Here is a 12,070-nt window from a genome sequence, read left to right on the forward strand (position 1 = left end):
TGCCCCCAACCCCCACTCTTTCACTCTCTCTTTCTTGTGTGCCTCCCTCCCTCTCTCTCTGTCTTGTGTGCCCACTCTCTCTCAAATAAATAAAATCTTTTTTAAAAAGTAGAACTACCAGTAATTGCACTTCTGAATATATAGATGAAGGAAACAAAATTATCTGAAAGAATAACCTGTATTCTTATGTTTATATCAGAATGGTTTACAATAGCTTAAGTATGGAAAAAAAAATAAGTATCAGTCTACAGATGAAAGGATAAAGAAGATGATGTATATATACACAATGGAATATTATGCAGCCTCTAAAAAAGAATGAAATCTTGTCATAGGCAGCAAACATGAGTTAATCTGGAGAGCATTATGCTAACTGAATTAAGTTAGACTTTGAAAGATAAATACCACACAGTATCACTTGTGATGTTATCATATGTGAGTTTGTTTATTTTTTTTAAAGTTGAGTTCATAGCAGTGGAGGGTATAAAAGTCATTTTCAAAGTTTGAGGTGTGGGGGAAGTTGGGAATAGCTGGTAAAAAGATGTAAACTTTGGGGCACAGATGGCCCTTCTTTTCACTATATCTGTATCTTTGGGGTAAATATGCAGTAGTGCAATTGCAGGGTCATAGGGAAGTTCTATTTTTAATTTCTTGAGAAATCTTCCCACTGTTCTCCAAAGAGGCTGCACCAACTTGCATTCCCACCAGCAGTGCATCTCCACATCCCCTCCAACACATGTTGTTTCCTGTCTTGCTAATTTTGGCCATTCTAACTGGTGTAAGGTCGCCAAACTGTGGAAAGAACCAAGATGCCCTTCAACGGACGAATGGATATACCCTATGGAGTATTATGCCTCCATCAGAAAGGACGAATACCCAACTTTTGTAGCAACATGGACGGGACTGGAAGAGATTATGCTGAGTGAAATAAGTCAAGCAGAGAGAGTCAATTATCATATGATTTCACTTATATGTGGAACATAACAAATAGCATGGAGGACATGGGGAGTTAGAGAGGAGAAGGGAGTTGGGGGAAATTGGAAGGGGAGGTGAACCATGAGAGACTATGGACTCTGAAAAACAATCTGAGGGGTTTGAAGGGGTGGGAGGTGGGAGGTTGGGGTACCAGGTGGTGGGTATTATAGAGGGCATGGGTTGCATGGAGCACTGGGTGTGGTGCAAAAAATAATGAATACTGTTATGCACCCAGACATACTAGCAAAAATAAATATAATTTTTTAAAAAATGTAAACTTTTCAGTTATAAAATGGATAAGATCTGAGGAAATAATGTATAACATGGTAACTACAGTTGATAACACTGCATTGAATAATTGGAAGTTTCTAAGAGTAGAATTTAAATGTTTTCACAAAATACATATATAATATTTATATATATATGTAAAATGATAGGTGTGTTAAGTCAGTGAAGGGAACTCTTCATGAGATATATGTATATTAAATCCTCATATTGTATACTTTAAGTATCTCACATTAAATTGTTAATTACACTCAAGAAAACTGATAAAACAACATAGAAGAGGAAATGTAATCTGTTCAATAATTGTAATTTTCCTGGATTTTTGCAATATCAAGAAGATATTTTCTGAATATCAATACTGACCATTAATTTTAAGTAAATTAATAAATAAGTAAATCTCCTACATTGCATAAATCAGTTATTCCAGAGGGAGAGGAAGATGGCAGCAGAGTAGGAGGACATTAGACTAATGTTGTTCCATGAACACATACTAGGTAACTATCAAATCATCCTAAAGAACCCAGAAATTGACATGAAGACTTTGGTAAAACAAACTCCACAACTAAAGGAAGAGAAGACATTGAATAAAGTAGGAAGTATAGAGTTGTGATTTGGGGAGAAACGGATGCCAGGCGCTACAGAAGGAAGAGAAGTGTGGTTGTAGAGAAGGATAAAAGAAAGAGGAGCACATGGGAACACATAAGGAGAATGTTTCCCCAAACCATTGGTTTCGAAAACAAGAGGGGCTGTATTTCATGTATTTTTACCATCAGAGGGTCTTAGAACCTGGAGTTTTAAAGGTCAGCAGGCTTGCCTGGCATTGAGACCAGATGGCACTGCACTGTTCCTGAGAATGCAGGCAAACAAAGCAGAGGGAACTAGACAGCATTATGCTAAGCAAAATAACTCAGTCAGGGAAAGACAGATACTATATGATTTCATTCATGTGTGGAATTTAAGAAACAAAAAAAAAGAAAAGAGGGACCAAAAAAAGAAAAAAGAAAGAAAGAAAAGGAAAAAACAAAGCAAGAAACAGATTCCTAAGTGTAGAGGACAAAATGATGGTTACTAAAAAGGGATGAGTAGGTGGGTTAAAGAGGTGATAGGGTTAAAGGAATGCATTTGTTGTGATGAGCACCAGGTGATGTATGAAAGTGTATAATCACTATGTTGTACACGTGAAACTGTTACACTGTATTTTCACTAACTGGAATATAATAAAATCTTTTTAAAAAAATCACTTCTTTAGTAAAGTTAGGAGTGGGGAGACAAGTAGATAAGCAAACTAAATATGGTGTACCATAAAATGAAACAGTATTTAGCAATAAAAGGAAACAAACTATTGATTTGCACAATATGGGTAAATTATATTTATTTGCTGAGTAAAAGAAACCAGTTTTGTGCCATTTTGAAAAAGGGAAATCTTTAGGGCTGGAGGATATCAGTAATTTTCAAGAATTGGTAGGGGAAAGGAATTGACTAAATGAGGGAAGCAGGAGGAAATTTTCTACATATAGTGAACATATCTAGTACATAGATTTGTCTAAATACTGTTGCCCAACGAGAAGAACTGGATTTGTCCAACAGGAAGAACTGGACTTCTTGGAGACATTTCTTCCAGGGTTGAGATAAGGAAAATTTAAGATGAGCTTGGAAGCACCTTCTTGTGCTACCTAAAAGAAGTGCTGAAAAACAAAAAGGAAAAAGAGGAAGCCATGTTCAAAGGACACAGAAGCCTCCTTGATAGAATCCCAGTGGCCAAAGCTGGGGAAAAAAAAAATGGAGCAATAAATGTAATAATGATAGATTTTATTATGCAAAATAATAAGATGATATCCATGTGTCCATACTTAGAGAACGATTTTCCTACTATTGATGTAGAACAAATGAGGGAAATAAAAAAACACCATTAGATCAGCCCAATAATAATCATCATAGGCAAAATCCACCGATGAATGTTTTTATTAATGTGCAGAAGTTTAAGGAGAAGCAGGCTATTTTCATAGTCACAAATTTTCCCCAAAATATTTACAAAAGAAAATTGTAATATTACAGAATAGAAACTTTCCAGACAGCACCTCAACCAAGTAATCAAGGTTAATATCACTAGTCATAAAACATACATACCCTAATCTGAGTCACTGAGAGGTTCCATCACATATGGTATCCTTCTGAAAAATATACAGCATCAGTCTAATTAAGCAAACCTAAATTGGGGATATTCTGTAACATAACTGGCCAATCTTCAAAATGTCAAGTCATGAGGGACAAAGAAAGAATGAGGTTCTATTTGTGACTGGAGAAAACTAATAAATCGGAATAACTACATGCACTACTGGATCATGGATAGTCTCCTGGAACAGAAAAAAAAAATAATAATGAAAAAATTGGTAAAGTCTGAATAAAGTCTTATGTTTAATTCATAGTATTGCATCATTGCTTTCTTCATTTTAAAATTTTTACTATGGTTATGTAAGTTGTTAACAATAGTGGGAACTGGGTAATGGGCAGATGAGAATGTAAGTACTATCTTTACAAATCTACAGTTGTCTCAGAATTAAAAGTTAAGTATAGATATCTAAGGGTCCAGTGTTTTTTATATCTCACAATAATCAAGTAGCAATGGAGAAAAAAAGACTATTTTAACTTGATCACTAAATACTTTTGATAATTTATTAATTTTGTGGTTATTTTGAAGGTTTTTTTTTGTTTTTTGTTTTAAGATTTTTATTTATTTATTTGACAGAGTGAAAGAGAGATCACAGGTAGGCAGAGCAGCAGTCAGAGAGAGATGGGGAAGCAGGCTCCCCACTGAGCAGAGAGCCCGATGTGGGGCTCAATCCCAGGACCCCAAGATCATGACCTGAGCCAAAGGCAGTGGCTTAACCCACTGAGCCACCCAGGAGCCTCGGTTATTTTGAAGTTTTAATAAAAATACTCACTAATCAATATCTAATAAGCAATATAACCAGAGATGATTGAGGAAATTGAACAGGTGAACTAAGACAAATGCTCTTAATTTGGTGCTGTGTTTTTTAGCAGTATATCAGCGTTTGTTCATTTTCTTCTATTCATTCCTCTTTATTGAATGTAACCATCCATTTTTTGCCTCCTTCATACTTAATGTACATAAGAATTTCAGATTTAAATTTACCCTCCTTGAAGGAACAGATTTTTTTTTTTAAGATTTTTTATTTATTTGGGGGGGTAGTAAGAGAGTAGAGGACTGGAGAGGAGCAGTGAGAGAGGGAGAAACAGACTTCCTGCTGAGCAGAAAGCCCGATGAGGGGCTCAATCCCAGAACCTTGAGATTATGACTTTTATGGCAGTTGAGAAAGTAGTACCTATAAGATGCCAAAGCACTGTGGATGACACCACCATCCTACCTCATTATTAGCTTTACTGGGGTTTCAGTATAAGAGAATTACCTGTTACATGCCAGATTTAGTTTAGTATTATTCACTGGACTGAATCTGTAATGATTTGTTGTATTCTGTATACTTGGCAATGTGCTAAACCATGTAGAAATCAAAAATCAAAATCAAAATCGTGATCTCTGCTAAAGAATCCCCACTCTTTTTGAAAGAGGACAGACATGAAGACACTGTAGTGGGTAGAAAGAGCAAAGACTTTAGAGATTTTGCAGTCATATCCTTACTATCTCTTTCTTTGATTACTAGATCTGTGGCCTTGGGCACTTACTTAAACTTTCTTGAGTTTGTTTTGTTATCTGAAATATGGGATACTAATGTCGGTCTTAGAAAACTGTTATGATCATTAATACCTGGCACATAAACACTTAGTAAATGATACCTGTTTTTACAGTTTTTGTTATCATGACTGATAGACTATTGAAAACATTGTAGTTTATTACACTAAATAACTTTGTTTACTGATTGTTGTTAAGTGCTCAATCTGTGTTTTCTTCTTTAGAGATGATGAAGAGAAAAAAAAATCTCCATCTGAAGGTACTGATGAGAAGGCTAATGGAACACATCCAAAGACCATTAGTCGTATTGGGAGCACTACCAACCCATTCTTAGACATTCCTCATGACCCAAATGCTGCTGTGTACAAAAGTGGATTCTTGGCTCGGAAGATCCATGCAGATATGGATGGAAAGAAGAGTAAGCACAATTTGTTGTCATTGTCTATTTCATTTATTTCATCTTGAGGCTTAAAATTTAAAATGAATTTATCTGAAGTAAAGTCAAGGGTGAAGAAAAATTATATTAGGTTTATCTAGAGAAATATTAACTGAAGTTTGATGAAGCCTGTTACCCTACGTCAGAAAACCATTGTGGCACCTGCTCTTCTCTGAGTAGAATTATAGAGCTTCAGAAATGGAATACCTCTTGCAGATAATTCATTTCCAACCTTCTGTTCATTTATTCACTCTTGATTTCAGCAAATAATTCTGGATACGTAACTATGTACTAGACATCAAAAATAGAGCAGCCAATGGGATGGGCAAGGTCCATGTCTTCATGGAGTTTACATCTCTGGTGGTTGAGGGGAAGAGTGAATTTATAACACATAAAATAATAATGTAGGATCCTACAGACAAGGAAGGGAAAGAATTATGGTCTGTACACTTGAAGGGATTGGCCTTTATGGGAGGTGGATAGGTATGTCATAAGCAAGCATGGTATGATTAGTACTTGAAAATTAAAGGAGTCCCATATGATGGCTCTGTGAAGTATGAGACATCATTATCTAGTGACAGGTAATAATGTTAGAAATTGAAAGAAACTAAGTATGTTTCTGTGCTTGAGTAACCTATGCAGAGGGTGAAATAGCAATTTGATATAGTTGAACAAGCTAAGGTAAGCTAGTATGTATGCTCAAAATTAGTGGGTTAAACCTTTAGGGTGTTCCTACCTATCTACAAACACAAATAAGCACTGCTTGGATGGACAGTACCACTATTTATATCTGTGGCTGGGTACTTTTTCTTAATGTGTTAGCACATTTTATTGGGTTATGGTCAAGAGAAATATTGTAACAGAGTGGCTTTGACACTGACTTACAATGCTGAGTAAGTTTCTCAGTTTTTCCAAGTTCCTTAGGAGCACCTCTACCATATATCCTATACACTCTATAAACTAGCCTATTAGACTACTTAATTTTCTGGAAGAGAATTATTTCAGGACTCATAGTTGCAAGTGACAGCGACTGGCTTAGGAAAAAAAGGGCAAGGACACACTTAAAATGAGGAGTGTTGCCAGGACACTTTGTCCATTTTTGTCTCTACATTATATTGCATGTCACCTTTACTCTTGGGAATAGTCTCTCTTACATGGCTAGATACATGATTATTAGCAGCATTTTAGATCATGTATTCAGTTTTGTCAACAAAAAGTATTCTTTTTCTTTCCTAATTTTGAATTTACTATATTCTGGGAAGAACTCGGATTTGTATGACTGAGAGATGGAATACTATAATTGTCAGCACTCACTGGGTTGAAGTGCAAAAAAAGGGGAAGTTCCCTCAAGAACGAATAAGATACAGTTTTCATAGAAAAGGGCTTTGTTTTTGGGAGACAAAGCAATAGATATTCATCTCTTTGTTGCCAACATACATGCATACCTTTTCTCCAGCCAGTTCAAGCAAAGCTTTTGGAGAACATAGTACCATCTTCCATTTATAACCACAGATATACTCATCTCTGACCCACAGGTCATGCCTAGGAGTGGCTCCCATTTCCAAGGTTTAAATTTGCTGGTCAGTGTCCATTTTCCCTAGATAGGGATGTAAATTCACGCTGTAGTCTAAATAAAACTACAGAAATATCTGACATAGTTTATATGAAGTACTAGAAACAAAAAGTAGAACAACTGCAGTTTAAAATACCAGTTCAGGAAAGGCAAAAAAGGAAGCAATACCAATCATTGATTTAGTGTATTTTACTACATTCTGCAGAGTTAACCTACTTGAACATCTTTTCATTGATTCATTTCCGTAGCAATGGATTGACATAATTGATTAATTTATTCCAGAGAGTCCCCAGATTTGGCCTACCAGTGAAATTTTCTGTCTTGTTTTCCTGGGACACTTCTAAGGATTATTAGAGAGAATTACCTTGCTGGAAGCTCTGCTCCCTTAGCAGCCCAGTGTATATGAGTATAGGTACAAAACCTGGGAGTTGCTTAATAGGTGAGCCATCCTACACATTTTAGATCATGCTAGATTTTCCTGCCGATATAACGCCTTTAAAGCCTTAGTTAACTCCTCTGAGAACTTGAGGTTCATTAGGTCAGTTTTAAGTGTCATGGGACTTTTATCTTTTTAGCAACTTAAGAATTTCTGCCTAGGTGAAACACTCCCCACAAAGACCAGCACAAGCCCCTGCCCTCATCATGTCCCTAAAGCCTAAAGTTTTAAAAGTCAGCAGGCTTGGCTGGGATACAGCTCAGAGGGCATGGCACTATACCTGGAGAGAAGTCAGACAAACAACCCAGAGGCAGATTGTACAAATAAACAGTGGGGAGATTATTTGCTCTTCTTAGCCTGCCTCCCAGAGAGGCAGCATGCATAGTACTCCTCTCCAGGAACAGAGAAACCGGCTAGGGCCATTTCCTCCACCACCCCTCAATATAAACACAGAGCCATCTGGGGTAAGCAGCAAAGTGCCTACCCTGGCTGTCTAACCTGCTTACACCCACTCACATCCCTGCAGTCTGGTAGTACTGCCCTTCTCCATAAAGCTTGCCTCAGTCCCAGTGCTGAAGGCCATTTCCACAGAAGATCAGCAGAAGCCCCTGCCCACACCACAGCTCCTGACCAGAGTTCTTTATGGCTTCAGTTCAAGTGGAAATATCAAGTTTCATTTAACATGCAGACCAAAGTTCACCCAGTTAAAACATGCTGCATTCTAGCCAAGGACCAAACATTTCTCACTTCAGGCAAGGAGAACCCCTGCAGAAACTGAACTGAAGGATACAGCAGCCAAAACACAGTAGTAGAGGGCACACAGCACACACCAAAGATCCTATCTGATGTACCAGGTCCTGGACCTAAATGATCTCTTCTTGATAAAGCCATGATTATCAGGAGCAGAAAACATACAGGCTTTTCTAACACAGAGAGGAAGAGAGATTTAAACAAAAGCCAAAGACATAAAAATTTGTCCCAAATGAAAGAACAAGATAGGGTCACAGCCAGAGAGCTAAGCAGAACAGATACAAGTAATATGACTGATGGGGAATCCAAAGCAACAATCATAAGGATACTTGCTAGCTTAAGAAAAGAATGGAAGACCAGGGAGACCCTTATTACAGAGATAAAAGAGTAAAAAAACAATTAGAAATGAAAAATTCAGTAACTGAGATTCAAAACAGGCTTAATACAATGAACACAAGGATGAAAGAAGCAGAGGCACAAAGAAGTGACATACAAGATAAAATAATGAAACATAAGCTGAACAAAAAAAGAATTTTGCAATATGAGAATATATTTAGGGAACTCAGTGACTCCATCAAATGTAATAAAATTCCTATTATAGGTGTACTAGAAGAAGAAGACAGAGAAAAGAGGACAGGGAATTTATTTGAGAAAATAATATATGAAAAGAGAAAAGTCTTAAAAGCAGCAAGACAAAAAGAAGCCCCTTACTTACAGGGAAGACCCATGAGGCTAGCTTCAGATCTCTCAACATAAATTTGGCAGGCTAGGTGGTAGTGACATGATATGTTTATAGTACTGAATGGGAAAAATCTGCAACCAAGAATAGCAAGGCTATAATTCAGAATAAAAAAGATAAAAAGAGTTTCTCAGACAAAGAAAACTAAAGGAGTCCATAGCCATTAAACCAACCTGCAGGAAATACTAAAATATTAAAAGGGAAAATATTAAAAGGGGGAAAAAATATTAAAAGGAAAAACCAAAGTGATAAAGACAAGAATATAATAGAGAAAATCTCCCAAAACAACAAGCCAAGTAATAAAATGGCACTAAATACAAATCTATGAGTAATTACTCTAAATGTAAATAGATTAAGCATTCCAATCAGAATACACAGTGTCAGAATATATTTTAAAAAAAAAGAAGGCCCATTTATCTGCCTACCAGAAATTGATTTAAGACCTAAAGACACCCATGCATTGAAATTGATGGAATGGAGAAATACTTATCATATAACTGGACATCAAAATAAAGCCAGATTAGCGGTACTTCTATACAACAAACTGGACTTTAAACCAAACACTGTAAGAAGAGATGAAGGGCATTATATCCAAGGGGAAAATCTAAAAATAAGTGTAATTGGAAGTATTTATACATGCAGCATGGAGTCACCCCAATATATAAAACAATAACAAACATAAAGGAACTCATTAATAATAATACAATAATACAATAGGGGAGTTTATCTTCCCACTTACATCAATGAACAGATATCTAAGCAGAAAACTGACAAAGAAACAATAGCTTAATAACTTTGGATGATGCACTGGACCAAATGGACTTCACAGATATATTCAGAATATCTCATCCTAAAGTGGCAGAATGCACTTTAATGCAGGTTCTTTTTGAGTGCACATGGAACGATGTCCAGAATAGATTATATACTAGGTCACAAATCAGGCCACAAGTACAAAAAGATTGATATCATGCCATGCATCTTTTCTTTTTTTTTTTATATTATTTTTTTTTATTTAATTTCTTTTCAGTGTAACAGAATTCATTGTTTATGCACCACACCCAGTGCTCCATGCAATACCTGCCCTCCGTAATACCCACCACCTGGCTCCCCCAACCTCCCACCCCCCGCCCCTTCAAAACCCTCAGATTGTTTTTCAGAGCCCATAGTCTCTCTTGGTTCATCTCCCCTTCCAATTTCCCTCAACTTCCTTCTCCTCTCCATCCCCCTATGTCCTCCATGATATTTGTTATGCTCCTCAAATAAGCGAAACCATATGATAATTGATTCTTTCTGCTTGACTTACTTCACTCAGCATAATCTCTTCCAGTCCCATCCATGTTGCTACAAAAGTTGGGTATTCATCCTTTCTGATGGAAGCATAATACTCCATAGTGCATATGGACCACATTTTCCTTATCCATTCGTCCGTTGAAGGGCATCTTGGTTCTTTCCACAGTTTGGCACCGTGGCCATTGCTGCTATAAACAATGGGGTACAGGTGACCCTTCTTTTCACTACATCTGATCTTTGGGGTAAATCCCTTGCATCTTTTCTGACCAGAGTGCCATGACTTGAAGTCAACCACAAAAAAAAATTTTTTTTTTTTTTAATTTTGGAAAGACCACAAACATATGGCAGTTAAACAGCATGCTACTAAACAATGAATGGGTCAACCAGGAAATCAAGGAAGAAATAGAAATGTATATGGAAACAAATAAAAATGAACACAACAGTCCAAAGCCTTTGGGATGCAGCAGAAGCAGTCCTAACAGGGAAATATATAGCTATACAGGCTTAACAAGAAAGGAAAATCTTTAACAACCTAACCTTATTTCTAAAGAAGCTAGAAGAAGAACAATAAATGAAGCCTAAATCCAGTATAAAGAAGGAAATACTAAAGATTAGAGCAGAAATGAATGATATAGAAACTAAAAAAAAAAAAAAAAAATAGAACAAGTCAATGAAACCAGGAGGTGGTTCATTGAAAAAATGAATAAAATTGTTAAGTCCCAAGCCAGACTTACCAAAAAGAAAAGAGAAAGGAACCAAATAAGTAAAATCAAAACAGGAGGCAAAAAATAACCACCAATACAACATAAATAAAATTATAAGAAAATATTATGAAAACCTATATATGCACAAATGGGACAAACTGAAAGAAATGGATGTATTCCTACAAACATGTGAACCACCAAAACTGAAACAGGGAGAAATAGAAAACTTGAAGAGACCAATAACTAACAAAGAAATCCAGGGCTAAGTGGCTTCATGGGTCAATTCTACCAAACATTTAAAGAACAGTGATTACCTGTTCTTCTCAAACTATTTAAAAAAATAGAAGAGGTAGGAAAACATCTACATTTATTCTATAGGCCCAGAATTACCCTGAATTCAAAATAAAGATTCCACTAAAAAAGAGAACTAGAGGCCAATATCCCTGATGCTTGTGGGATGTACAAGTTCTCAATAAAATAGTAGCAAACCAATCAAACAGTCCATTAAAGAAGCATTCACCACTATCAAGTGGATTTATGCCTGGCCTGTAAGGGTGGTTCAATATTAGAAAAACAATCAAAATGATACACCACATTAATAAAGGAAAAGATAAGAACCACATGATACTTTCAAGAGATGCAAAAAAAGCATTTGAAAAAAATATGTGGCATCCATTCACGATTAAAAAAAAAAAAAAACCTTCAACAAAGTAGAGTTAGAGAGAATGTACCTCAACATATAATAAAGGCCATATTGAAAAGCCCACAACTAATATTCTCTTCAATTGGGAAGACCTGGGAACTTTTCCTCTATGGTCAGGAATAGGACAGGGATGTCTGCTCTCACCACTGTTACTTAACATAGTACTGGGAATCTTAAGCATCAGCAGACAACAAAAAGAAATAAAAGGCATCCAAATTGGCAAGGAGGAAGCCAAACTTTCACACTGCACAGACAACATTATACTCTACATAGAAAACCCAATGGATTCCACCAAAACTCATACATTCCACTAAAACTCATACATGAATTCAGCAAAGTCACAGGATATCAAATCAATGTACAGAAATCTATTGCATTTCTCTATGCCAGTAGTGAAGCAGCAGAAATCAAGAAATTGATCCCATTTACAATTACACCAGAACCTCTAAGATTACCTAGGAACAAACCTAACC

At 36.3% G+C, this 12,070-nt stretch overlaps 1 protein-coding gene across 7 annotated transcripts in view; it reads left to right on the forward strand.

The window, feature by feature from the left end:
• PSD3 (pleckstrin and Sec7 domain containing 3) overlaps nucleotides 1-12,070 on the forward strand; it is a 736,339-nt gene that overhangs the window by 576,099 nt on the left and 148,170 nt on the right. For all 7 annotated transcript variants that reach the window (XM_059384334.1, XM_059384336.1, XM_059384338.1 and 4 more), the window contains one exon: nucleotides 5,191-5,384. In XM_059384334.1, coding sequence (XP_059240317.1) covers nucleotides 5,191-5,384 — 194 coding nt within the window. The remainder of the gene's footprint in view (nucleotides 1-5,190; nucleotides 5,385-12,070) is intronic.

Source organism: Mustela nigripes, chromosome 18 (genome assembly GCF_022355385.1).
Source record: "Mustela nigripes isolate SB6536 chromosome 18, MUSNIG.SB6536, whole genome shotgun sequence".
Classification (NCBI taxonomy): Eukaryota; Metazoa; Chordata; class Mammalia; order Carnivora; family Mustelidae; genus Mustela; species Mustela nigripes.